Raw genomic sequence first — 26,075 nt, 5'->3', positions numbered from 1 at the left:
CTTAAAAATAAGGCTTATCACAGTGCTAATTTCAATATCCTTTCCAAAAAGGAAATTGGAAGCAGAATTCTTTGTGTGTGTAATAAAACCCTCAGCTACAGTGATATTATGGTAATTTCCAACTTAATGTCTCCCTTCTGTGTAAATCAACTATTTTGAATTTTATCTTAAGATACGCTCTCTAGGACCTGTTGAAAATTTGACTTTTTTTGGGTTTCCCATTGAATGTGTAATTGTCAGAATGTCATTTATAAACAGTTGTCTCTTTAAAGGCATTTATCAAGAATAAAAACATACAATGTGATACATTGACTTATGGAAAGAAACTTTCAGTCAGTCTCTTTTAACTATTTATTTTTATATTATTATAGCTGCTTTGTCTATTTTGTGATTTAATCTGCCACAAGAATATCATATATTTTAATGTTTTCATTTGAGGATTTTTTTCAGCATCTACTGATATGCAGTCAATTTGATTAATCATGCAATTATTTAATTCCATTTTTTTTAATCAATTGACAGCTAGTTAAAACAAATCAGGTCTGATATCCCTTTTCCCAGAGTTGTGTGGAGATGAATGTCTGTGTATTGATCCTCACAGGAAAGTTGCAAGACAGTCAGCAAAGACTTTGAAATTCATCTGGCATTTACAGATGCAGCATTTCTGCTCTATAATCCACTCGAACACAGTGTCTCTGGTGCACCGACATTCTGTGTGTTTGTGTGTGTGGTATCTGTTCTTTTCTGATAGGCCTGATCTGTAATAAAATGTCATCCAGACAAATGGCTCGGTACATTTTCTGATGTTGGTTCAGAGCTTCGAGCGGCTTTATGCTTAAAGATATTAGAGCTGATGCAATTAGAGAACTAATATCCTCTTTGTCTCTCTTTTGTCTGTCTAGGAACGGGTGGAGTATCTCTTTCTGATAATTTTTACGGTGGAAGCATTTCTGAAAGTTATTGCATACGGGCTGCTGTGTCACCCTAATGCGTACCTGCGGAACGGCTGGAACTTGTTGGATTTCATCATCGTGGTGGTTGGGTGAGTACAAGCTATCGGTGTAACCTGCAGTAACCCCTGAGACGTAGGAACATGTGTGAGTGAGTGATCTCTGGTGTACAGTTTAAGTTATCATAGTTTGAGGTCACACACTTTAATTTAGAAGAATGCTTTTCGCAGGATGTCAGTGTACAGCTTTATTGTGTTTGCACTGAAGCTGAAACTGCTCAAATAGTGGGTAAAACTTTATTTATGGTGTCCTTGTTGCACGTTACATGTACTTACTATCATAACAATAAATGATGCATAATTACATGCAAGTAAACCTAAGCCAAACCCTAATCCTAACCCTAACAATAGCTAGTTAATATTACTCAGTACTTAAACGTATAATTACATTGTAACAAGGGCACCTTAAAATAAAGTGTAACCAAAAGTATTATGAAATTTAATGTTTTAAATATGAAATTATCAAATGTTCATGGAATGTAAGTATGTTTTTGAAACATTGATTGATTTATTAACACACATACACACACACACACATACACACATACATGTCGCAGTTAAGCTCTGTCTCATTTAAGTCATTTTTGAAAAACAGATTTTCCCTAAAAAGAAACAAATCGAGATTTATGTGTATAACTAATTGCTAAAGAGGCTAAAATATTTTATTTTATTGTAATGTTCAAATATAATTTTAAATGTGCATGGTATTGGTTGGTATGGTATGTAAATGTTGCATTGGAGTGTTTCAAAGTAGTGTTAACTTTCAAAAGAAATGAATAGTAAATTACAAAACAAAACAGTATGTTAAAAACATTTTTTCCCATGAATTTTATTTGCTGCATCCTGTCTTTTTCTCACTAAACGAATTGCATAGTTAAAATATGTTTTAATCTGAAATGTAAAATGAGGATGAGATGATAACATCCTCTTTCTATCTCTCTTTCAGGCTCTTCAGTGCAATATTAGAGCAGGCCACTAAAGGGGATGGTGGGACTTCAATGGGAGGCAAGGCTGCAGGGTTTGATGTAAAAGCCTTGCGAGCCTTTAGAGTGTTGAGACCTCTGAGACTCGTATCTGGAGTACCTAGTGAGTAAACACACACACACACACACACACACACACACACTCATCTGATGACTGTTGAGTAAGTCGTCCATGAGTCAGGACTGAGAAACTGAGAGAACATGAATTTAAATAAATGTTCATTTCCTTCCTGTAGGAAGATCTGAAACAATTTGAGAATCAGTAATCACAACCCAGAAATTCAGAAGTCAAAACTCTATTAAGCCATTCTTATCAGCATGTGTAGGTACAGCTTTTTATTGTTGTGTAGGCAAATCTATTTTCTTTCTGATTGCCAATTTTGTCCAGAATGCGAAAGTTCATTAGTTGTTATTATGTGTCTCTCTGGAATACTTGGTTCTGATTAAGCTGTCACTTTATTCTGCAGTCAAATATTTTTTCAACATCTAAGTATAATGACTTTTAAATGGTATACAGTAATTGACCATTTGTTTTAAGCTGTTCTGGCTTCACAATGGGATCGTGATTAGCTGACTGCACATTATCATTTTATTATCGATAATATTCCAAGTATAAACAGTTACTCTTCAGAATATGAATGCTTCACTCAAAAAACAAAGAAAACCATCCATGAGAAAAGTGATTATCTCCGGTATTTTTCAGATTCCTTTCCTGTGTGCTTGCAGGTTTACAGGTCGTGCTGAACTCCATCATTAAAGCCATGGTTCCCCTCCTGCACATCGCTCTGCTCGTTCTGTTCGTCATCATCATTTATGCCATCATTGGCCTCGAGCTCTTCATGGGCAAGATGCACAGAACCTGCTTTTTCTTCAAAGACTTACACAAAGGTCAGGATTTTATGTGCATTTGTTCCTTCCTTGTTCTAGTCATTGACTCCAGATCAACTGACAAAATCCTGTTTTCTTTCAGGTTCTATATCTGAAGAGAAGCCAGCCCCCTGTGCCCCAAACTCTGCCCATGGACGACATTGCACCCCGGCCAATGTAACACAGTGCATGATGGGATGGGAGGGCCCAAATGATGGAATCACGAACTTTGATAACTTTGCATTTGCCATGCTGACTGTGTTTCAATGCATCACGATGGAGGGCTGGACTGATGTCCTGTACTGGGTGAGTCTGCTCCAATAACGGCACACTACACCTAATGACTATATGCGACCTTGGACCGCAAAACCAGTCATAAGGGTAAATAAGGTTTTTTTTAAATTGAGATTTATACATTTATACAAAGCTGAATAAATAAGCTTTCAGTTGATGTCTGGTTTGTTATGATAGGACAATATTTGGCCGAGATACAACTATTTGAAAATCTGGAATCTGAGGGTGCAAAAAAATCTAAATATTGAGAAAATCGCCTTTAAAGTTCTCCAAATTAAGTTCTTAGCAATGCATATTACTAATCAAAAATTAAGTTTTTATATATTTATGGTAGGAAACTTACAAAATACCTTCATGGAACATGATCTTTACTTAATTTCCTAATTATTTTTGGCATAAAAGAAAAATCAATAATTTTGACCCATACCATGTATTTTTGGCTATTGATACAAATATACCCCAGCACCTTAAGACTGGTTTTGTGCTCCAGGGTCACATATAAGCACACATGGTCTCTGACAAAAGACACATGAATGAGGTAGGGTTAGGAGTATCTCCCAGTGTCTTTAGTTAAAAAGAGGAACCCTATTAGAATTTCTTTCCTAATTTGGAACAAATCCTAAAGGGAATCCTAATGTAACCATAATGGGAATTTTCTTGTAGGATTTCACACAAAAACTATGTGTTTTAGAACATAGAATTGATAAAATACCCATTTAAAAATATTTTCAAATATATTTTGGGGAGATTTCATAAGATCCCAGTGTGATTGTCATTATTTTGTATAGAGATTATTCTGAAACAAGTACATATTCCGTTAAAGATATATCCATCAGAACTGTAAAAATAAAAAAATTATTAAAAAAAATGTTGTGAGAATCTTCATTCTTAGTTCCAAATTAAAATGGAAATTCTATTAGGAATCCACATCCACTTTTGCTATTTTTATTTATTTTTTATTGCTTTTTTTATATGTATTTTTATGGCTAGGTGAGTGTGTATGTATGTTACGGCTCAGCCCGGGCCAGTGCTGCATTGCCACTGAAAATTTGACATTCATTGATTTTGTACATCCATTTTTATACCTTGCAAACTTAAACCTTCGGATTTTTGTGAAAATATTCTGCTGATTCTTCACTGTGATAATGTTTTTAATTTGCAGAAATTTAAATTAAGGCTGTCAAGTGATTAATCACATTTAATCGCATCCAAAATAAAAGTTTGTTTACATAATATATGTGTATAATATATAAAAATACACACGCATGCATGTATATATTTAAGAAAAAATTTAAATATATTTATATATAATATAAATTATGTAATATTATATATAAATATATAAATTATGTACATATATGTTTAAAATATATACATGTGTGTGGATTTATTTATACATAATAAATATACACAGTACACACATATATTTTGTAAACACAAACTTTTATTTTTTAATTGCGATTAATCGTGATTAATCATTTGACAGCCCTAGTAAAAAAGTGATGAAAACTACAAACCAATATTTTGCATCATATGATATAATTTTCTAGCGAAAGCGTGTTTAAGAATTTATGAAGTTACATTATTGCTGTAGATTTTTTTTTACTTTTGAATTAAAAAGTTAAATAAAACCAATATACATTTTTCTAGCACAAACATTGAACATTCTAATATGGTGGAGCCACTGAAAATGTTTGTAAAAACCAGAACTATTGACCGGACTCATTAACAGAAAAAATCCCATTGAGCCCTGTGTGTGTGATCACTGCTGCTCTCTAAAGCCCATCTTTTCTGTATCTCAGTCCTTTGCACTCCTCCAGATACTTAAAGTGATTGACGGTTTTCCTGATGACATCTTTTAAAGCAGTCAAACAGACTCAGCTGAACGTCTCTCTCTCTCTCTGTCTTTCTCTCTGTTGAATATGCTCTATGCTTCATGGGTTTTCTTGATGTTCTGGGTTTCTGAGGGACCAGCATGTGCTGTTCACTGCACTCGTTTTCCGCTGACTGTCTTCCTCTCCGCTCCGCACTTCTTTCTTTTTTCTAACTGTCCCCTCCTCATCTCAGATGCAGGATGCCATGGGTTATGAGCTTCCATGGGTCTATTTTGTCAGTCTGGTCATCTTTGGATCCTTTTTCGTTCTAAATCTGGTTCTGGGTGTGTTGAGCGGGTAAGCATTGTGTGCTGAAAGTGTGTGTGTTTGTGTGTTTGGATTTTTGGACAATAGAACAAGCTCTGACTGAACTCTGATCAAACACATTTTCTTTCTCAAAGCACTGGGATTAAGCAAGCCAGAGAGGGGTTATGTAGAACTGCCCATGTCCAGCAGACACATACTAACCATTCATTCATTCCTCTTCAACTGTACCCCTCCATCTATCCATCCATCTCTCTCTCCCCCCATACTCCATTCTCAGGTGAATGATGCTGTAGGGAATTCCTGGCCATGGCTTTATTTTGTCACTTTAATCATCATTGGCTCCTTTTTTGTTCTTAATTTGGTTCTTGGGGTTTTAAGCGGGTAAGGGACACTCATTCATTCTCTCTCCATCTTCTTTATTTCTTTGTCTTTATCCTTTGGAGGGAGTGTATGTGAGAGAGATCTGTTATCTTCCTTATCTTCTTTTTTGTGTTTAAAACAAGTCTGTACAATCAAGGGTTAAAGGTGTTTTGTTTCCCTTTTTCCCTTAAATACACATTCATGGTCTTGTTGTGAGTGAATATCTTGTTCTGTTTATTGCAAGAAACACACTACTGTGCAAAAGTTTGGGGTCAGCGAGATTTTTGACGTGTGTGTGCATATATATATATATATATATATATATATACACACACACACATATATATATATACTATATATATATATGTGTGTGTGTGTGTGTAAATGTATGTATGTATACATATAAATATTACAGCATTTAACAATATTTCAATTTTTTGCTGAATTTTTTGACAAAATTAGAAAATGCTGCCTTGGTGAGCATAAAAAACTTTTGAACAGTTGTGTAGTGTATGTGTCCTTACAGAAGTATTTTTAAAGGGGTCATATGACGTTGCTAAAAAGAACATTTATTTTGTGTATTTGGTGTAATGCAATGTGTTGATGTGGTTTAAGAAAAACACATTATTTTCCACATACTGTACATTATTGTTGCTCCTCTATGCCCCGCCTTTCTGAAACGCTTCGATTTTTACAAAGCTCATCATTCTGAGAAGCTAGGCGTGCTTTGATTGGCCAGCTATCCAGTGCATTGTGATTGGCCGAATACCTCAAGCGTGAAACGGAAATGTTACGCCCCTTACCATATTGTGATGCCGTGTCCCGGCGCGACGACTCAAAAACAATCAAACCCATTGTAAATGAGGCATTTGTTGCAAATTACCAACAACAAGTACTACTCTACACAGATCAAAACTTGCGTTTGAATCATCAGTTGCAAATTCTTTAAATAAAAAAACGTACTTACTGGCTGTGAGTCAAAAGTTTCAGACTGTCCTTGCAAAGTTGGAATTGCCCCACTTTATAGAAACAGCCTTTGTGTAAGCCAGCATCGTAGGTTCAGGAAATAGTCCTCTGTAAAATGCGTTGCACACACTCTAATATTTGGGTTGAACTGTTCGGGAACAGTGTTGTAAATGCAACTTAACCACTGATTTCTAGTTGTGTCCTCTTTTAGAAGCCCAAACAAAGTACTTTCGCTTTCACAACGAAACACAGCGTCTCCACGACATGGAGGCAGCAACAATACTACAGCGAGAATAATAGTTCCGGCTTCTTTCTTTGCATATAAATTTAGGCAGTGTTTTGCAAATCTTCCCACACCGTGACGTAGACATGTGGGTGCATGTTTAAATTAGCTGTTTTAGGGGGGTGTGGTCGAGTCACAACTTTTATAAAGAATATCTCTTTGGTTTTGAGACTTTAGTCTTTGCAACTTCAGGGATCTTATCTATGCACAGACAGCTTGTAACACTCCAAAGAGAAAGGAAAACTTGAAATCGCATCATATGACCCCTTTAATATTTAATTGCTCTTTTAAAATAGTTTTGAATTTGAATTTTTTTTCTAATTATTACACTTTTTCTGATTCAGTCTGTTTATTTTATGGGATGGATATGTAGAGGAAGTCTCTCTCTTTCTGTTTCTCAGAGAGTTCTCTAAAGAGCGAGAAAAGGCCAAAGCTCGCGGAGATTTCCAGAAGCTCCGTGAGAAGCAGCAGCTGGAGGAGGATCTAAAGGGCTACCTGGACTGGATCACGCAGGCGGAGGATATCGACCCAGAGAATGATGATGAGGGACTGGATGACGACAAGCCTAGAAATCGTAAGTATGAAGCAGGGAAGCACCAGGGTGGGGCAAATTGATTTACTCTGAGTTTGTTATATGAGACATTTTGCAAAAGCGTCGTCCATGCAAATTTAATAAATGGATTTTAAATGCAAATGAGGACATTGAAATGTTACCTTTTAGGAGTTACAGTGTTAAACTCTGACTTTGCTACTGTTTTATTTTATACTTAGTCTGAAAATACTTCCAGATCGATAAATATCTGTAGTTTATTTCATCTCTGGCCCTTCAAGCATGATCAAGGCCTGATATCCTAGTCTGATGTACAGCCTCTATACATGCAATTTTGCATAAAGTTCACTGAAAACACAAATTGGTCTAGTTTTATATGTCCAGATATGACGTTTATTGTCATTACAAAACCTGCATCTGTTCTATATTTGAAAAGAAACAGCAGCTCACCTTACATACTGATTGTGAGATTGGCTGCCAACATGCTCCAAAAACTTGGAGAAAGTGCATCTTGCTTGCTGAGACAGATGTAAATTATTAGCTCATATTACTGTATACACAATATTCAGATATCTTATGGATTGTGTCATTTGCAGATGAGAGTTCTCTGTCAGAAACTCACCACAATCCAAAACCTGAAAGAATAGATGAATGTGTTTGTGTTTGTATTTGGGCAGGTTTTGCTATCCATATTAGGAATTAAATTTTTAGAAGCAAGCAGAAGCAGACCAAACGTCCTTGTGGGGGACAAAAGGTTCACAAAATGTCTAGACAGTAATCTACAGTAGACAGAAAGATGTCTAAAATGGCAGTTTTAGGCTTAGGGTTGTATAATTTGTTTATATTAAGAATAATAAATGCGAATGGGAAGTCCCTTCAGGGATATACAGTATATATAGAGACTTTTGTGTGTGTGTGTGTGTGTGTGTGTGTGTGTGTGTGTGTGTGTTTGGACTTATTTTTGACTCTGGTTTTTCAGAGCCTGAGATTGTGTATTGCCAGTCCGGCCCCTAACTGAGTTCAGATGGGAAAACAATATATAGAGAGTATATAATAGACAATATATATAGTGCAGTCCACATGCTCACGCACATCTAGTGGCACAAAATAGAACTGCACCTCAGATTATATGTATTTTTTTGTATTAACAGTGATGTTTAATGTTAAGTGTTTTTTGGCAAGTGTCTTGAGTTTTTTGTGACCGCCTTTTTTAGCTATAAATATTAGGGACAGAGAGGGCTGGTGGCGTCTCTTTGTGTCTGTCTCTGACTGTTTGAGTCTCGCTCTGTTGTTTTCAGGGAAGACTCATCGTTTACAGTACATCCGTGGAGCGGTGAAGAAAAAAGCAGCTCTGCTTCGTAAGGCGTGTGCGTCTCCATAGCAATCACGGTTTACTTTTTGCGTTTGCATGGGAAAAGTGCAACAAGACCTTTATACTGACCCCCGACCCATCCTTCCCCGCCCAGACAGGTCAATCTGGGTATGGAGGGCGATGGGGTCTCCCTGCTTAGTTCTTCGTATTTTAGATTTCTGAATGACAATAAGCATGAAAATCTGAAAGGTTTAAAATTTAGACTCACTGCTCTTTTGGGATGGTATACGTTTTTCTGTTTGAAATATCTGGACTTTTAGCATGACATTTAGCATTCTTCTCCAGGTATTTGAATCAGAATCTGGTGCTTTGTAGTAAATCTTAGTCCCACATCAGGCTCCTGTTCCAATGTGATCTGCATGTGTTGCCTAGATAGAAACAGTTCTGCTTTGCACACCACGGTTCAGATGGTTCTGACTCTGAGGTTGTGATTTCTCTTTAACAGCCATGGTGTATTATTAACATGGAGATGTTAATAGAAATAGATTGCAAAGTATTGTGAACATTTTTCTCCTGATTTGTTACTTCACCCCAACTACTTCAGATTTGTTTAGAGTGTTTACATTATGTATTTTATCTTAATTGCAAATTACAAGAGTAATATTCATTTAATTTTAAACACATCAATTTTCACTATACATCATCAGCATACTGATGATGTAATGTCACTGTTCGACATCTGTAATCCTGTCTCGGAATATCCGATCAAACATAATCCCATTTCCAAGTGGTGTAGTCTGGATGATAATGTGTTTTTTTTTTTTATTAAGAAATAGAATTAGGGGAAAAGATCAGATCCAATGAAAATGCAGCATGGAATTTAGAGACCCTGCTTGACCCCGCCCCCTGTGCATGTTAATGAGATGGAATTGTAGGCCTGCATGCTGATTGATAGATTAGCATTGTTTTGAGTCTTTTACATGATGTATTTGTGTAAGTTTGAAATCTGAATGAACCCATTCAAATCATTAAGTGTTTTATAATTCTATTGGTTTGATGCCTAGTTTAATTTAAGATCAATTCACAGGTTCAACACCCATGACACACAGAATGTGTGTGTTGAGGAAATGTGGTATTTGATTCTCTTCAAACACTTTTTGGGGCAGACATTCTCACATATGGTCCATATTAAACATTAAAGGTCACATCTGAGCATGGATATGTTGGCTGTCATCAAGATTGCTGAGTCTATTTAATAAGAACTGGCTTAGTAACAACTTTCTTTACATATATTATTTATTCTATCTTTCTACCTGTTTAACAGGTATAATTTAGCATGTTTTATATTATGATTTTATTATAGTTTTGAGAGCTTTTAACAGCTGAATTTGTGATTTAGGCTTTTGTTTTTATTAGTGACAAACAGCTTTGTGTTTCTTGAAGCATCATATACAAAACAGTCTAATCAGTAAAACTGCACCTGTCACAAACATTGTGAACAAACACTGTCATTTGGTTCCTAATGTGTTCTTTTTGGTGGCTTGCTGTGAGGAATGTTTTACATATGTAAAAAACTACAGGCACCTTAGATAAATGCAAAATGTCATGACAGATAAGTTTTCTTTAGTGAACTCTGTCTTTGAATCAGTCACCTCACTTAGTAAGGTTTAGATTATTGTACGGTTAGATTTACAGTGTGTGTGATGTTTTATGCATTGTTAAAACTCCATTTTACTTTCCTCTCAAGGCCAGTTTTTACTTGCACTTGTCAATTGGTAAGTGTTGATTTTGAACCTTGGTCATCTCTGCTGTAAGTGTGCCAGTGTAAAAACTCAAGTAAAGGTTCTTTAGAGGTTGAAAGTCAGTTTCTTGTGTGTATGAAACCAGCCTTTGATGAGCAATGAGTATCATCTTTTTCTGGTAATTCATCGCACTCTCTTCCTCTCTTTCCCTCTCTCATGCAGTGAGTATGCCGGCCAGTGAAAATGAGTCAGTGAACACTGATAATGCTCCAGCTGGAGACATGGAGGGAGAGACCTGCTGTACTCGCATGGCGTAAGTCCCCACAGCATCCCGTTCCTCCTCTTTCCTCCTCCTCCTTCTGTTCTCCTTCCTGATCATCTCTTCTCCTCTAATTCCTCAATTACTTCATTTTTATTTCCCTCCATGCTTAATTCTCTTCAGGCTTACGCTTTTCAGTATTCAGACATTTACAGAGATGGAAGGTTTAAAGCTAGTTTTAAATGCTTTACTGGTAGGCGAGGTCAGCAGGGCTAAGTGGGCGGCTCCTGGCGCTCCCGTGATCTTCAGTGTCGTTTTTTTTCTCTGTACATCTGTTGCTGTCGTCTGTTTCCAGCTGATCTGCCCTGTTAGTGATCAGTGTTTTATGTCACAAACACAGACAGGAACATTCATGCAATACACAGCCATAAAAGTAATTATATATAAACATTCCCACAGATAGTAAAAATATGGGAGCAGTTAAATCATAAGGACTGTTCAATTAACATTCCACAAGTTGAATGTAACAAAAATGTATCGCTGTAAATGATGAGACTTTGCTGAAAACAACCTTTGTCAAGGCAATGCAACACACAGTGTGATCTATCTATCTATCTATCTATCTATCTATCTATCTATCTATCTATCTATCTATCTATCTATCTATCTATCTATCTATCTATCTATCTATCTATCTATCTATCTATCTATCTATCTATCTATCTATCTATAAATCTATCTATCTATCTATCTATCTATCTATCTATCTATCTATCTATCTATCTATCTATCTATCTATCTATCTATCTATCTATCTATCTATCTATCTATCTATCTATCTATCTATCTATCTATCTATCTATCTATCTATCTATCTATCTATCTATCATATGTGGGTGGCACTCAGTTGCTCCTGCTCATCATCATGGGGGCGCTCTGAAGTAGTGATGATATATGATCAGGCCCACCTGACTGCCCTCCCAGTTCTGCTGTCTCTGTGGAAACACTGTCCTTCATGATGTCGTGTCTGTTCTGTATGTATAATACATTCTGTTTTCCATTCCAGAAATAGGATCTCCAAATCCAAATTCAGGTTAGTACATTACATACCGTCTGAAGGCGAGGCTGCCTTCTTTACTGCTCTTCATATATATGTGTGTGTGTGTGTGTTTGTTGTGTTTCGATGCCAGTGTTGTGTTTTGATCATCACGGTTGCCCTCTAATCAGTGGCTGAACATCCATTAACAAGTTCAGACTGCCAGTGTTATTCAGGTTAGATTTGTTTGCTACAGATGCCAAAAGAATTGAGAGCAGCAGCATTTTCAATCACTGCCAGTACAAACACACATAGTTGATATGCTTCCAGAAAGTGCATTTAGTGAATACTGAAAGGATATTTATCCCGGCTGGTAAGAATGGTGTCAGATTGTACAGACTTTGATTTTTTTTTGTTTTATATTGTATTTCTCTCTCTGTCTTTGTTTTGCAGTCGATATTCACGCCGGTGGAATCGGTTATGTCGGCGCACATGCCGTGCAGCAGTGAAGTCAAATGTGTTCTACTGGCTGGTGATTTTCCTGGTATTTTTGAACACACTTACCATTGCCTCTGAGCACCACCAGCAGCCACAATGGCTCACCAATGTTCAAGGTACTCGACTCTACAATAGCGTATATATTTCAATATACTGTTGCTACTGAAATACACAGCAATGCAGCCTTGAGCAGTCAAATATTTATAAAAGTGTATGTGTGATGTACTTTATATTTTGATTAGTTGTCCTTGGCGAAGCTACGTTTATGACTCCCATATCTCGTATCTCTCAGAGCTCGGCAGTGACCATCCAATCCCATAAAACCCCGTAATTGATCTCAGAACCTTGGTTTAATTTGTCTACACCGAGGAACTCTGCCAACCAAGGATGCTCTGTTAATAACACTACTTTAGCTATTTTAGTATATAATGCAGTGCTGATTCTGTGTGATGTTACACTATATTAGTTTTTTACCCAGACATATACTCTTTAAAATAACAGTTCCAAAAGGGTGTTTTTGCAGTGATGCCATAGAAGAACCATTTTTGGTTCCCAAAAGAACCTTTCAGTGAACAGTTCCTAAAAGAACCATTTTGAAGAACATTTAAATCTAAAGAACCTTCTTCAACTATAAAGAACTTTTTCTGCATTTAAAAAGTTCCATGGTTGTTCAAGGTTCTTCACAGGACCATTGATGCCAATAAAGAACCTTCATTTTTAAGAGTGTACTCAATGCACAGAACTGTTCAAACATCTGGGGTGTTGTCAGTGGCGTAACTTTGCTTTGAAAAGTGGTGGGGACACCGCACAACTCGTTTTGCTATTTGTTTATTTAATAACCGAATTTACTTGCGGACTGAGTTCAGAGTTGGAAATGCACTTAATTTTCACTTTGATGTATACATGCATCACATTCACAAATATGTCTATAAACATCCCTGAATGTTACGTTTTGCTTATCACAACACATCCAGGGTAGCTAATATCAATCAAAATACGCAAGATAAATATGGTGAACTTCAGCTGCAGCGTATTCATTAATTGCACAATTGTGTGTGTATTACGATTCATTCTACTTTGAATTACTTGCATAAGTTGCATATATACTCTTAATACCAGCCGGACAACTTGCTTAAAGCAGGTGTGATCGATGCACGCGCTGAACATTGAAGAATCAACATTACGTCAAGAGTCAAGACAAGCCCACAAAATGTTTCCTCATCCAATCAAATAATTTAACCAATCCTGAACTACGCAAACCCTTGTGTAAAACATGAATGAGAGTTAATTTGTGTTTAAAATGGTTAAACTGCCTTTATTAATTAAATAATTAAATAAATGAAATTGTTTTGAAAAATCTTTTTTTTTTATGACGTTTTTATAAAAGCTCTATTTTTTCCTCCCCCACCCCACAGGCTAGTTAACGGTAAATGTTGCTACCTATAGCATAAATGTTAAAACATCAACAAAATTTTAGTGAAGCAGCCACGCACAGTAAGTTACTTTGCTTAACACGAAAAAATATTATATTTAACTTACGTGAATATAGACATACTGTCGCTAATCATGTTTTTGGCGGCCACTGGAGCGCGCTGTGATTTACTACAAAACTGAATTAAAGGACTATGAACTACTAAAGACTTGTACTTTTTAATTGTTTTAATTGTGAAAATCCCAGTCATAACATAGAATTGTCCTGTTGCCTAAAAGGTTACTTCTTACATTAATTTAAACTTAAACTTAATTTTTAATATAACACGTAATCATGACTTGTAATAATAACCGTGACTTGTGAGTTTTTAACAATGCCTCAAGTGATCTCACCTCGCTGCGTGGTTGAAGAACCGTCGTCCACCTTCTAGTCATCACTTGATCACTTGATGACTACAGTGAGTGATGATTTGACTTGTGGACCAGAGATATTGTCCAATTAATCTTCTCAAAAATCTCAAATAAAATATTTCAACCTTGAAACAGTATCCAAACAATACGAACATCGTAAAAAGAAAGGTACAGGATCTGTAGACTAATTATAGGGAAAGGAAACTACATATCCCATGACGCATATCGCGTATCTCGCGATAGTTTCACAACGAGACTTAATATTCATCTTTGAGGACGTTGAAAAGCTTCTGACCGGCGGAAAAATTTGTTAAATGAATGAATTAGATTATGAAGAGTGACGATTTGTAGATGGTGCTTTTCCTTTAATATGTACCTTACGCAATCTATTTTTCAGTTACTTTTTAAAAGTGGTGGGGACAATATCGAGCCTGGTAAAAAGTGGTGGGGACATGTCCCACCCGTCCCACCCGTAAATTACGCCTATGGGTGTTGTATTGCGATTTAAAAACGTTCTATTAGTTTAATATATTTTCAAAAGTAAAGTATTCCTGTTATGGCAAAGCTGATTTTTCAGCAGTCATTACTCCTTCATGATCATGATCCTTCAGAAATCATTCTGATATATTTTGATGATTTATGCTGCAGTGCCCAGGGAGCAGTTGGGGGTTCGGTGCCTTGCTCAAGGGCACCTCGGTCGTGGTATTGAGTGTGGAGAGAGCACTGTACATTCACTTCCCCCACCTGCAATTCCTGCCAGAACGGAGACTCGAACTCACAACCTTTGGATTACGAGTCCGAATCTCTAACCATTAGGCCATGACTTTCCCTTTTTATTGTCTTGAAGTCTATTGACTTCCGTATTGTCATTATTCAAAACGGTTTTGCAGCTTAATATTTTTTTGGAAACCGTGATACGTTTTTAACATATTATAAAATGTCTTTACTGTCACTTTTGATTATTTTAAGTATTAATTAAAATAAACAACATGGTAGTGAACAGCTTTTCAGATCTCTGTGCTGTATAAATCTCATAGTGAATGCATGTGTTGTTCTTGTGTTTACAGAAATCGCCAATAAGGTGTTGCTGGCTCTTTTTACTGGTGAGATGCTGCTGAAGATGTACAGCCTAGGCCTACAGGCCTATTTTGTCTCCCTTTTTAACCGCTTTGACAGTTTTGTGGTATGCGGTGGAATTCTGGAGACTATCCTGGTGGAAATCAAGATCATGTCACCCCTCGGCATCTCTGTGCTGCGCTGTGTGCGTCTGCTCCGCATCTTCAAGATCACCAGGTATGTGTTAAAGATGTGTGTTTTGTTAACTGTGAGGTGTGAATTTGTATTAATGCTGACTGTCCTCTCTCAGGTACTGGAACTCTCTCAGTAATCTGGTGGCATCTCTGCTGAACTCGGTGCGTTCTATCGCGTCCCTGCTTCTGCTGCTCTTCCTGTTCATCATCATCTTCAGTCTGCTCGGAATGCAGCTCTTTGGTGGCAAGTTCAACTTTGATGAGACGCGCCGCAGCACCTTCGATAACTTCCCCCAGTCTCTCCTCACCGTCTTTCAGGTTCTGCCACAGTCTGAACCACACTTTTTTTTTAATGTGTCTTCAAACCTGACCCATGTTTGATTTTGTGATTGTAGATTTTGACCGGAGAGGACTGGAACTCTGTGATGTATGATGGGATCATGGCGTATGGTGGACCCTCCTTTCCTGGCATGCTTGTCTGCATTTATTTCATCATCCTCTTCATCTGCGGAAACTGTATCCTAAAGAAAACTTGTTTAACACAATGCGATGTGACACAAAATAAAAGAGTTGATTATAAAACTGATCAAAACGCTCCTGAACTCTAAACAGACATTCTCCTGAATGTCTTCTTGGCCATTGCCGTGGACAACCTGGCAGACGCCGAGAGTCTGACATCAGCGCAGAAAGAGGAGGAGGAGGAGAAAGAGAGGAAGAAGCTGGCCAGGTTCAGTGACTCACAGTTAACATGAGTGCAATGCTTTGAGATGGACTGAGGGCTTGTAAAACCTTCCTATGAAGATTTCCTGCCCCCTGCTTAATGGGCTCATTAAGTGTATCGGTTATGACTTCATTAGTTTAACATTGAGGAAATTAAGTATAATTTTACAGAAGTGTTTTTGCCCCTCTGAAGAGCTGTAAATACAGGTGCTTAGTGGGTCCGTAAAGCTGCACACGCACACATTTATGACGCGATTTCTGTCTTACAGAACGGCCAGTCCAGAGAAGCGTCAGGACTCTGAGAAACCACCTCTGGAGGATGAAAAGAAAGAGGAAAAGATTGAACTAAAATCCATCACTTCTGATGGAGAGACTCCAACTGCCACTAAGGTCGCTATCAAGAGGCCACATAGAAACACAGATTAAAGGGCACATATTATGCCCCTTTTTACAAGATGTAATATTAAGCCTGTTATACTTTCCGCTAGGGTATGCGTGACATAAAAATCATCATCGAAGGGTGTACGCGGAGGCTCTATGTGGACATCCACATGCCTCCCATTTTTTGTGGGGGCTACAAAAGCACCAACTGCGCATGTGCATGCTGTGCGAAGAAGTCCATCACTACCCGCACATGATAAAAGACACCAATGTTTCAATTGTTTTCTGTAATTTAAAAAATTACATACAGATATTTAATTTTTTTTTTTGTAGTAATGAATGTTTTTTTTTTTTTCTTTTTTTATGTGACCCTGGACCACAAAACCAGTCATAAGGGTCAATTTCTGAAATTGAGGTTTATGGAAGAGGCCAAGCAATAATAAAAAATAAAACCATCTCAGATACAACTATTTGAAAATCTGGAATCTGAGGGTGCAAAAAAATTTTGATATTGAGAAAATCGCCTTTAAAGCTGTCCAAATGAAGCCCTTAGCAATGCATATTACTAATCAAAAATTTAATTTTGTTATAGATACGGTAGGAAATTTACAAAATATCTTTGTGAAACATGATATTTACTTAATATCCTAATGATTTTTGGCATAAAAGAAAAATGAATAATTTTGACCCATACCATGTATTTTTGGCTATTGCTACAAATATACCCATGCTTCTTATTACTGGTTTTGTGGTCCAGGGTCACAAATGACCTTTTATAGTCATCTGTATAAATAATTTATAATAAAGATTATACAAATGTTTTAAAATTGCTTTTTATTGTTTGCCTTCTGATTTTAGATCAACATAGATGAGTACACAGGGGAGGAGAATGAGGAGAAGAATCCATATCCTGTGAACGATTTCCCAGGTGCGTTAAGAGAAAGTGTTAAAAAATGCTTTCTTTTCATTAAAAAACTGAAGAAACAGTCAAAAGCAATTCCACAGAAGAGCTCAGGCCTGTTTTATTCAGCTCTGGGAGCACTATTGTTTTTCGGTTGAGCAAAGATCCTTCTTTTTACTCTTGTTGATTTCCCCCAAGTTCAACACAATTCCCAGTCTGTCATCTTCACTTCTTTTTAGAGTAATGCAAAGATGTGTGGAACTGTTGAGGGATGACGCGTCTGATCCAGAGCCCAAAATTTTTGTCTCTTGTTTGTTCCTTTCAGCAGGAGAGGAGGACGATGAGGAGCCAGAGATGCCAGTAGGTCCTCGTCCACGTCCACTCTCCGACATTCAGCTGAAGGAGAAAGCCGTCCCCATGCCAGAAGCCAAAGCTTTCTTTATTTTCAGCCCCAGTAACAAGTATGAAAACCACATACACACTTATAGACCTTGATTTCTACATCAGTGGGTTATGTTATTTAGCATGTATTCAAAATCCAAACCCAAAACTGTCTCTCAAACCCATTTTCTCCGCTCTTTCTCTCTTCTTTAGGTTCAGGGTTTTGTGTCATAAGATTGTAAACCACAACATCTTCACCAATTTAATCCTATTCTTTATACTGCTGAGCAGTATTTCACTGGCAGCCGAGGACCCAGTGAATAATGACTCATTCAGGAATCAGGTACACACAAACACACACTGACATGTACATCACATTTGTAGCGCTGCTGTTATGAGGCTTTGATATGTGTGTGTCTCTCTTTTTCTCTGCTAGATTCTAGGCTATGCAGATTATGTGTTTACAGGAATCTTCACCATAGAGATCATATTAAAGGTAAATTTACATTTTAAAGATACAAGTGTCCCAGTTAATTTCATGCTAATAATATCTTTCCTACTACAGCCTTCTCTGTGTTTCTTTCATACTCATCTAATTCTGCACTGACTCTCCATTTGTCCACTGTTCCTCTCAGATGACAGCGTATGGAGCATTCCTACATAAGGGTTCATTTTGTCGTAATTATTTTAATATTTTGGATCTGGTGGTGGTCAGTGTGTCTCTGATCTCCTCTGGAATTCAGTAAGTATCTTTTGCCAAACTAACTAGTACTACTGCTTCTCATGTTACAAATAACATATTCAGTGTCACCCTTTTAATACCAATGTCCACTCAAATGCTATTTATGTCCACCAATTCCGTGTTGGTATTGTCAACTACAACTACAACTATAAAAAAAATAAAAAATAAAAGTTATATGTTATATATATACTGTAACTTATAATTTTATAAAATAAAGTATAATTTTCTATAATACAATAATTACAATTATTTTAAAAAGCACATAACAAACTGACTAAAACGTAAACTTAAATTGGAAATTAAAAATATTATTAAATTGGAAATTGAAAATATAAATATGAAAGCTAAATATCAATAAATATCAAAATATTAATATATACTATAATATATTAATGAATACTATATTAGTATGTAAATAATATATATGTAAAGTATATATATAATTGATAGAATTTATTTATCATCATAAAAAGTTTTAAAAGTCTTTGGTGCCAACGTAATTTTTAGTGCATTTAATCTAGAAATTTCAAATGTATCCATGTGGGCATCTGCTTCTCTGTATAGTGTTGTCACATGATTAGTAATTAGCCGTTCTGATTGGTGGAGCCAAACTGTGCTGTGATTCACAGGTCAAGTGCCATTAATGTAGTGAAGATTCTCAGAGTGCTGAGGGTGTTGAGGCCCCTGAGAGCAATCAACAGAGCCAAGGGCCTCAAAGTGAGTCTCTCATTCACAAAAAAAATCACACAAAAATCTGTTCAGATGACTACACTTTCCATGAAGTGTAATGGGTGCACTGAGCAATTATTTTAATTGTGAGCTTTGTTTGCGTCCACAGCATGTGGTCCAGTGTGTGTTTGTAGCCATCCGTACCATCGGGAACATCGTCATCGTCACTACTCTGCTGCAGTTCATGTTTGCCTGTATTGGTGTTCAACTTTTCAAGGTAAGTTGTGCTGTATCACAAAGCATACTTAACAGAGCAAAACATTGACAGTGTTATACATTACTGCTAAAAATCTACTTCTCTATAGAGAAAATGAATTGAGTTTTTAGTCCTGTGGCACTGTATGTGCTGTTGGGACATTCATGTTGTAAAATGTTCAGGTGTGTAAACTGATGTTTGTTTTCTAGGGCAAATTCTTCTACTGCACAGACACTTCTAAACAGACACAGGTTGAATGCCGGTAACGTCCCTTTGGCTTTGGGAAACAAAGTTTACAGTAACATTTATGGAAAAAAACAGCTTGTTCACATGTATGTGTGTGTATTACAGGGGGTCCTATATATTATACAAAGATGGGAATGTTGGGAAGCCAGAGAAAGCACAGCGTTCATGGGAGAACAGTGACTTCAACTTTGATGATGTCCTGCAGGGCATGATGGCTCTGTTTGCCGTGTCCACTTTTGAGGGTTGGCCGGGGTGCGATACTCACACACACACTCACACTTGCTCACACACATACTACTTCTAACACATTCTAACACAAGTTTCGTGAGTTTAAAGTTATGGTTTTTTATTATTTTAAAAATAAGTCTCTTATGCTCACCAAGACTGCATTTATTTGATTAGAAATACAATAAAAACAGGAATATAGTGAAATATTATTACAATTTTAAAGAACTGTTTTATATTTTAATACATTTTAAAATATATAAATTTTTTGGCTAATCAGATTTTTCAGCAGCCATTATTCTAATCTTCAGTGTCTCGTGATCCTTCAAAAATCCTTCTAATATGCTGATTTTGTGCTCATGAAACATTTCTTGTTAATATTTCTGTGGAAACATTGTTACATTTTTTTTTCCCGGAAATCTTTTAATAGAAATGAACTCATAATTAATTTCTGAAATGAAATCTATTCATAAGTGTCTTTACTGCCACTTTTGATCAGTTTAATGCATCCCTGCTGAAACTTCTGAGTGAATGAATAACAATTTCTAAAAGTTAATATCAAACAATCTCCTTAAATATTACTATAAATTAATGAAAAATCTTAAGAGCAGTGTTTCAAAACACTGACAAGAAGCTGTCTGTTCTCCCACAGGCTCCTCTACAGAGCCATCGACTCCCATACAGAGGATATTGGCCCAATCTACAACTACCGTGTGATCATCTCTATATTCTTCATCATCTACATCATCATCATCGCCTTCTTTATGATGAACATATTCGTAGGTTTCGTCATTGTGACATTTCAGGAGCAGGGAGAACAAGAGTACAAAAACTGTGAGCTGGACAAGAACCAGGTAGACTGATGACAATATCTCTACAGGAACACAGAGAGTGTTTAAAAGTGTAAGTTTAATTACATCTCCATACTTTTCTGTATGTGTACAGCGTCAGTGTGTGGAATACGCCCTGAAGGCCCGGCCCCTGCGCAGGTACATCCCCAAGAACCCGTATCAGTACAAGGTGTGGTACGTGGTGAACTCCACCTACTTTGAGTACCTGATGTTCACCCTCATCCTTCTCAACACCATCTGCCTGGCCATGCAGGTCAGTATGCTCAGTAATTGAACTAATACACACATACTCAAATACACAAATCTAATCTTTTTGATTAATTTATGCGTTTGCAGCATCATGGCCAATCTCAGTCCTTCAGCAAAGCTATGAATATCCTCAATATGTTGTTCACCGGCCTCTTCACTGTGGAAATGATCCTCAAACTCATCGCCTTCAAACCCAGGGTACGCCATGCATGTTTATTATATGAGCTGATTTTCATTCCAAATCATTCTGTTATTAGATATTTGTGTACAGGAAATTTTTTAAATGAAATTGTTTTTTTAAATCAAATTTGAGATGATTAGACTATAAGCTATTTTTAAAAGTGAAGTCCCAGTATGCAGTATACAGTACTTTATTATTAGTGCTTTGAGCTGTTTTTTTTGTTTTTTTTGGCGTGTGCTGTTTAACAAACTATTTTACAGCTGTCCTCCAGGCTAAATGTTTTCCATTTCGGTTTTTGTTTGTGTCATCAAATGCACAGTTTACAACGGATAACACTCTGCTTATCTTCAGAAATGTCACATCTCACTTATTTAGCCTATGTCTTTGACCTGAAATGTTTTACTACAGTCACTAGTTTTGCCCCAGATGAGGACTGAAATGAATGTAACGTAAAATGACAGTCTTTCTCTCGCTCTTCCTCAGAAATGGGTTTCATCGCCTGCTTTAAGACGTAATTCCATCAGTTAGTGTAAAGAGTTTTATTTCTCGCATAACTTGGCAGCTATTTCCAGCCCATTAAAGGATTTCCTGCCCTATTAAGCACAAATCAGATATCGTAAAGATGGCGTCAGTAGAGATGCCATCCGCTCACAGAATAAAGTGACTTCCTCTAGAGCCCCTACACCCATCTTTTCCTTGTAAACGAGAGCATCAACACAAATCAAAGAGCATTTTCTTGTGGAAATGGACATATTTAATCAATAATTTCCAGAAAGTCTATAGTTGTGCTGAATGGTAATTGGCTCGTTGTGGGTTGACTGTGCTCATGCATCATGGGTACGGCAGCACTAGTGATGGTCAATTCTGCCTCTCTAATTGCCCTCTCTCACCCCTCACCCCCACCTTCCCCTCGTCCTGTGTAGGGTTACTTTAGTGACCCCTGGAATGTTTTTGACTTCCTCATCGTAATTGGCAGCATTATAGACGTCATTCTGAGTGAGATCAACGTAAGTACATCGCCACCTCTCTCTCTCCCTCTCTCTCCCTCTTTCCCCAACTCCCTTCCTCTCTTTTACTCTCCTGTCCATCTCTGCTGTCTTTCATTCCCCTGTGCTTCCTGCCATTCTCTGCTCCTGCTGTCTCCTCCAACTCTTCATTTCCTGTTCCGATGGCAAGATGGCTGCTGTGGCAGGTCACCCTCTGGCGGTGAGAGGTTTATTTAGGGCAGGAGAAAAAGTGTTGGTACAGGAGAGGTTTTCGGTAGGCCCCGTGAAAGAGAGAGCGAGCGAGCGTTTCTTTTCATCCTGCAGGCTGCGATGTATGTTGTTTTGCTGTAACTAACAGTCACACCTGAACTAACCCAGGACCCCTGGCCGTTCTTTTCAGGATGGTTTTGATGGATGTTTGACTGCTGCTGTGGAGCATGACAGGTCCCGGGTCATCATGGGATTCTCTGATTTCGTTTTTGATTTCCTCACACCCGTCATTTGTTTTTATGATTTTTCCTTATGTCTTCTGTGAGTTAATTGTTCATGTGTAACTGTTTTCTTCCTTATTTTCTCCTCTCTCCTTTTCTTTTCTTTTCTTTTTCATTTCTTTCTTTTTTATTTGTTGTTTTCCGTCCAGCATTATTTTGTTGATGCATGGAACACGTTTGATGCCCTTATTGTAGTGGGTAGTGTTGTTGATATAGCCATCACAGAGGTTAACGTAAGTAATCTCTCTCTCTCAATCTGCCTGCCTGCACCCCCCTAACCCTCCCACACTAACAAAGATGAGTTGCTTTAACCCTCCACCCGCACACATAGGCATGAATGACCTTGTATAGCGCTCAGGGTGATATATTCCGGCTTCACAATCAATATAGACTGATGAATTGTTTTGGAAATCAATCAATGTTGCCTGTAACTCAATAAATGCTGATATTAATGTTTTTTTACTGTTGAATCAATTCATAAACCTTCAAACTGATTTTGAAAGAAGAGCCCAGATTCTCTTTAGAAGAAACTTGCATTTCATATTGCTGCTAATTTCAAAGTTTTGTATCCAATTTCATAGTTTAGTATTTAATTTTCTTCTGTTTTTTAGGCTTCATATAGATTGTCAACAGGCTTGTGGTAGCCTGTGTGTGTAAACAGCAATAGAGTATGTGAGGTCAAAATACTTCAACTTCTTATATATCAGCTACTGTGGCTGGGTTTAACCAGAAATCATTGCTTGTCAAATGTAGTAAAAAATTGGATATGTCAAAATATTGCATCTGTGCATTATGGATGCTATGAAAATGCATCTTTTAGATCTTTAGTCATTATGTGGCAGACTTGACTTTGCCACTTTGCCAGTATGTTTTGATGTAAAGGTACTGTTAACTATTACTATTAACTGTTTCAAAGTTTAGGGCCAATAAAAATTTTAATGTTTTTGAAAGAAGTCTCTTATGCACAACAGGGCAATTTGAAAATATATACAGTAAAAACTGTAATATTGTAAAATATGATTACAATTGTTTTATTACAATGTATAATAAAGTTTTCTATTTTAAAATGTGATTTTATTCATGTGATGGCAAAGCTGAATTTTCATCAGCCTTCAGTGCCACGTGATCCTTTAGAAATCATTATAATTTGCTGATTTTCCGCTCTCAAGTAAAAATTTTTTAAATCAATGCTGGAAATAGTTGTGCGGCTTAATATTTTTGTTGAAGCCATGATACATTACAATCAATCAATCAATCAATCAATCAATACTGCCTCCAAACTTTTGAATGGTGTATTTCAGATAAAAGATTACAGCTCCATGTAAGTGTTCATTCTTGATTTGGGCTCTCTGATCAAAATGCGTTAATGAAGGTTATTTATGATTGACAACAGTTATGCTGGAGATATACCCCGTTTTGCTATACATATCCATTTCAGCACTGACTGGGTTTGATTTGGTTGGAGTTTTCTCTTCATCCAGCATCTGATTTGAGCTGAAGGCATGACCTTTGACCCAGCATTGTGTTTGGATTGATTTGTTTTTGTTTCCCCCTTTTCTTTCCTTTGAGAAAACTCTGAGCACTTTTTTCTCATGCTTCATTAACCTGTTAATTAATCTGATTAGTGATCTGAAATGAAACTGATGAATCCGTGCTGATAGCCAGTCCCTCCTCTCAGTGCTACAAGGAGATTAGAGTGAAACCGGACGACTCTGTTCTCCCTTAGAAAAGCGTTAATGTCACCCCTCCTCCCCCTGATGCCGCTCTGTTCCTCTCAGTGCTTTGTCCTCCCTGCCTGTTGGAGGCACTCTGATTCGTGGTGTCTGATTGGACAGAAGCAGGGGGTGGAGAGATGGGAGTGTTTGCCAGCTCTGTCTTGCTGACGATGCCACATTGCATCCTTCTCTACGAATGCCTCCTCTTCTTTTCTGTCTCTCTGTTCTGCATTTTCCTCCCTTTTTTCAGTGTTTTTCCTCTGTCTCTTCTCTCTTTCTTCCTTACACCCGCACAGCATTCTTGGTAGGCCTGCTCCCTGTGTCATAAGCTGTTGACTGGCTGATAGGACCACAATCACTGAACTTAATTGGCTAAGCCAGTTATGGTGTATTCAAGTAATTTCTATTGACTAACAGGGTGATCTCATGAAATGATGTTTCGTATGAAAAAAAGTTAAACCTATTTGCATATTAATTTTCATATTTAAAACAAAGGTAGTACTAATGAAAATCATTTTACAGGGCAGATGATTTATACTTTTACATTCAATATTAAATTATTTAGATTAGAATACATTTAAAAAACAATATTTTTGTATATATTTTTACTCATAGGTGGGGGAAGTGAGTCTAAATGTGCTTAGTTGTCATAAAATAAAAATATTATCTAAAAAAATTATATAAAAATATATTATTTTCATGACAATTAATAAACTCTCATTTAAATAATATAATGTTGTTGTTGTTAATAGTTAATTATTTAATTTAGTTTTTGTAGGATATTTTTTTCATTGCACTAGACTACTTATAATTTGAGGAGGTAGACTATTACTATTATAGTAATTTCATGACAGTTAAACACATTTAAACCCAACAGTGCAAGAAATTTGACTGGTCCTAAAACAAGTCTAATGCTAAATGTAATGTCTTATTTTTAAGTTTGAGTTTAGGGTGAAATATGACCCAGACCTTTATTTTCATGGGACTCACCTAACAACTGAAGTTCTCGCTGATGGGCATGATTGTAAACTCCAGGGGGCAGCGTTTACCAGTGTGTGCCAAATCTGTATATTTGTGCAATGTGAGATAATATCTGTGATATGGAGCGGCCCTTTCAAAGTGGCTCTGTGTGGAGATTTTATCATGGTAACTGTCTCACAGATGCACATTTGGAACGAGTTCTACCGTTGACCCAGTTCTGTAATGTGTGTGCTACATGCATGGTTGGGGTTGCCAGATCCTCTGCAGTTCTACCGCAAATACATAATTGAATCAATCGAGTTGTCATCGCCACTAAAAGCATGAAACATAAAGACAGACATTTTAGTCTATCGTGGCACTGCAGAGGATTTAGAAATCAGTCTCTCTGCATGTAGAAATTAAACACACACCTACATGCAGTCACACATACAGTCACTCACTGCAACACACACACACCGTGATAAACCTGCTGAGAGATTCTCGACTCGGCTCGTGAGAGATGTCGAATTTGTGCATGTGTCTGCGTGTCACCAACCCATCCTCCAGTCTGCGGCTGCAGAACAGCGTATGGCTCCTCCTCAAACGGACCATGTGCTGTAGCGCCCTCAGCTGGCAGAAAGACAGACGTGCTATGAGGCGTCTCCCCTGCAAAAGACCCAACAAATGTACCTCAAAACACACTGACGGACACTTTACCACACAAATTCC

At 37.1% G+C, this 26,075-nt stretch overlaps 1 protein-coding gene across 1 annotated transcript in view; it reads left to right on the top strand.

The window, feature by feature from the left end:
• The window catches only part of LOC306858663 (voltage-dependent L-type calcium channel subunit alpha-1C-like), a 131,098-nt gene that overhangs the window by 89,615 nt on the left and 15,408 nt on the right, over positions 1-26,075 (top strand). The window contains exons 4-31 of the mRNA XM_079399294.1: positions 903-1,042; positions 1,956-2,095; positions 2,719-2,880; positions 2,963-3,165; positions 5,221-5,324; positions 7,305-7,477; positions 10,730-10,820; positions 11,833-11,859; positions 12,256-12,416; positions 15,210-15,435; positions 15,509-15,710; positions 15,788-15,908; positions 16,005-16,119; positions 16,382-16,502; positions 17,352-17,421; positions 17,723-17,855; positions 17,989-18,118; positions 18,212-18,271; positions 18,411-18,517; positions 19,147-19,234; positions 19,356-19,463; positions 19,652-19,704; positions 19,794-19,940; positions 20,566-20,767; positions 20,859-21,017; positions 21,101-21,211; positions 22,118-22,201; positions 22,821-22,904. Coding sequence (XP_079255420.1) covers positions 903-1,042; positions 1,956-2,095; positions 2,719-2,880; positions 2,963-3,165; positions 5,221-5,324; positions 7,305-7,477; positions 10,730-10,820; positions 11,833-11,859; positions 12,256-12,416; positions 15,210-15,435; positions 15,509-15,710; positions 15,788-15,908; positions 16,005-16,119; positions 16,382-16,502; positions 17,352-17,421; positions 17,723-17,855; positions 17,989-18,118; positions 18,212-18,271; positions 18,411-18,517; positions 19,147-19,234; positions 19,356-19,463; positions 19,652-19,704; positions 19,794-19,940; positions 20,566-20,767; positions 20,859-21,017; positions 21,101-21,211; positions 22,118-22,201; positions 22,821-22,904 — 3,522 coding nt within the window. The remainder of the gene's footprint in view (positions 1-902; positions 1,043-1,955; positions 2,096-2,718; positions 2,881-2,962; positions 3,166-5,220; positions 5,325-7,304; positions 7,478-10,729; positions 10,821-11,832; positions 11,860-12,255; positions 12,417-15,209; positions 15,436-15,508; positions 15,711-15,787; positions 15,909-16,004; positions 16,120-16,381; positions 16,503-17,351; positions 17,422-17,722; positions 17,856-17,988; positions 18,119-18,211; positions 18,272-18,410; positions 18,518-19,146; positions 19,235-19,355; positions 19,464-19,651; positions 19,705-19,793; positions 19,941-20,565; positions 20,768-20,858; positions 21,018-21,100; positions 21,212-22,117; positions 22,202-22,820; positions 22,905-26,075) is intronic.

This window comes from Barbus barbus, assembly GCF_936440315.1.
Source record: "Barbus barbus genome assembly, chromosome: 39".
NCBI lineage: Eukaryota > Metazoa > Chordata > Actinopteri > Cypriniformes > Cyprinidae > Barbus > Barbus barbus.
The sequence above is the reverse complement of the archived record's forward strand: the minus strand, read 5'-3'. Positions and strand labels throughout refer to the sequence as shown.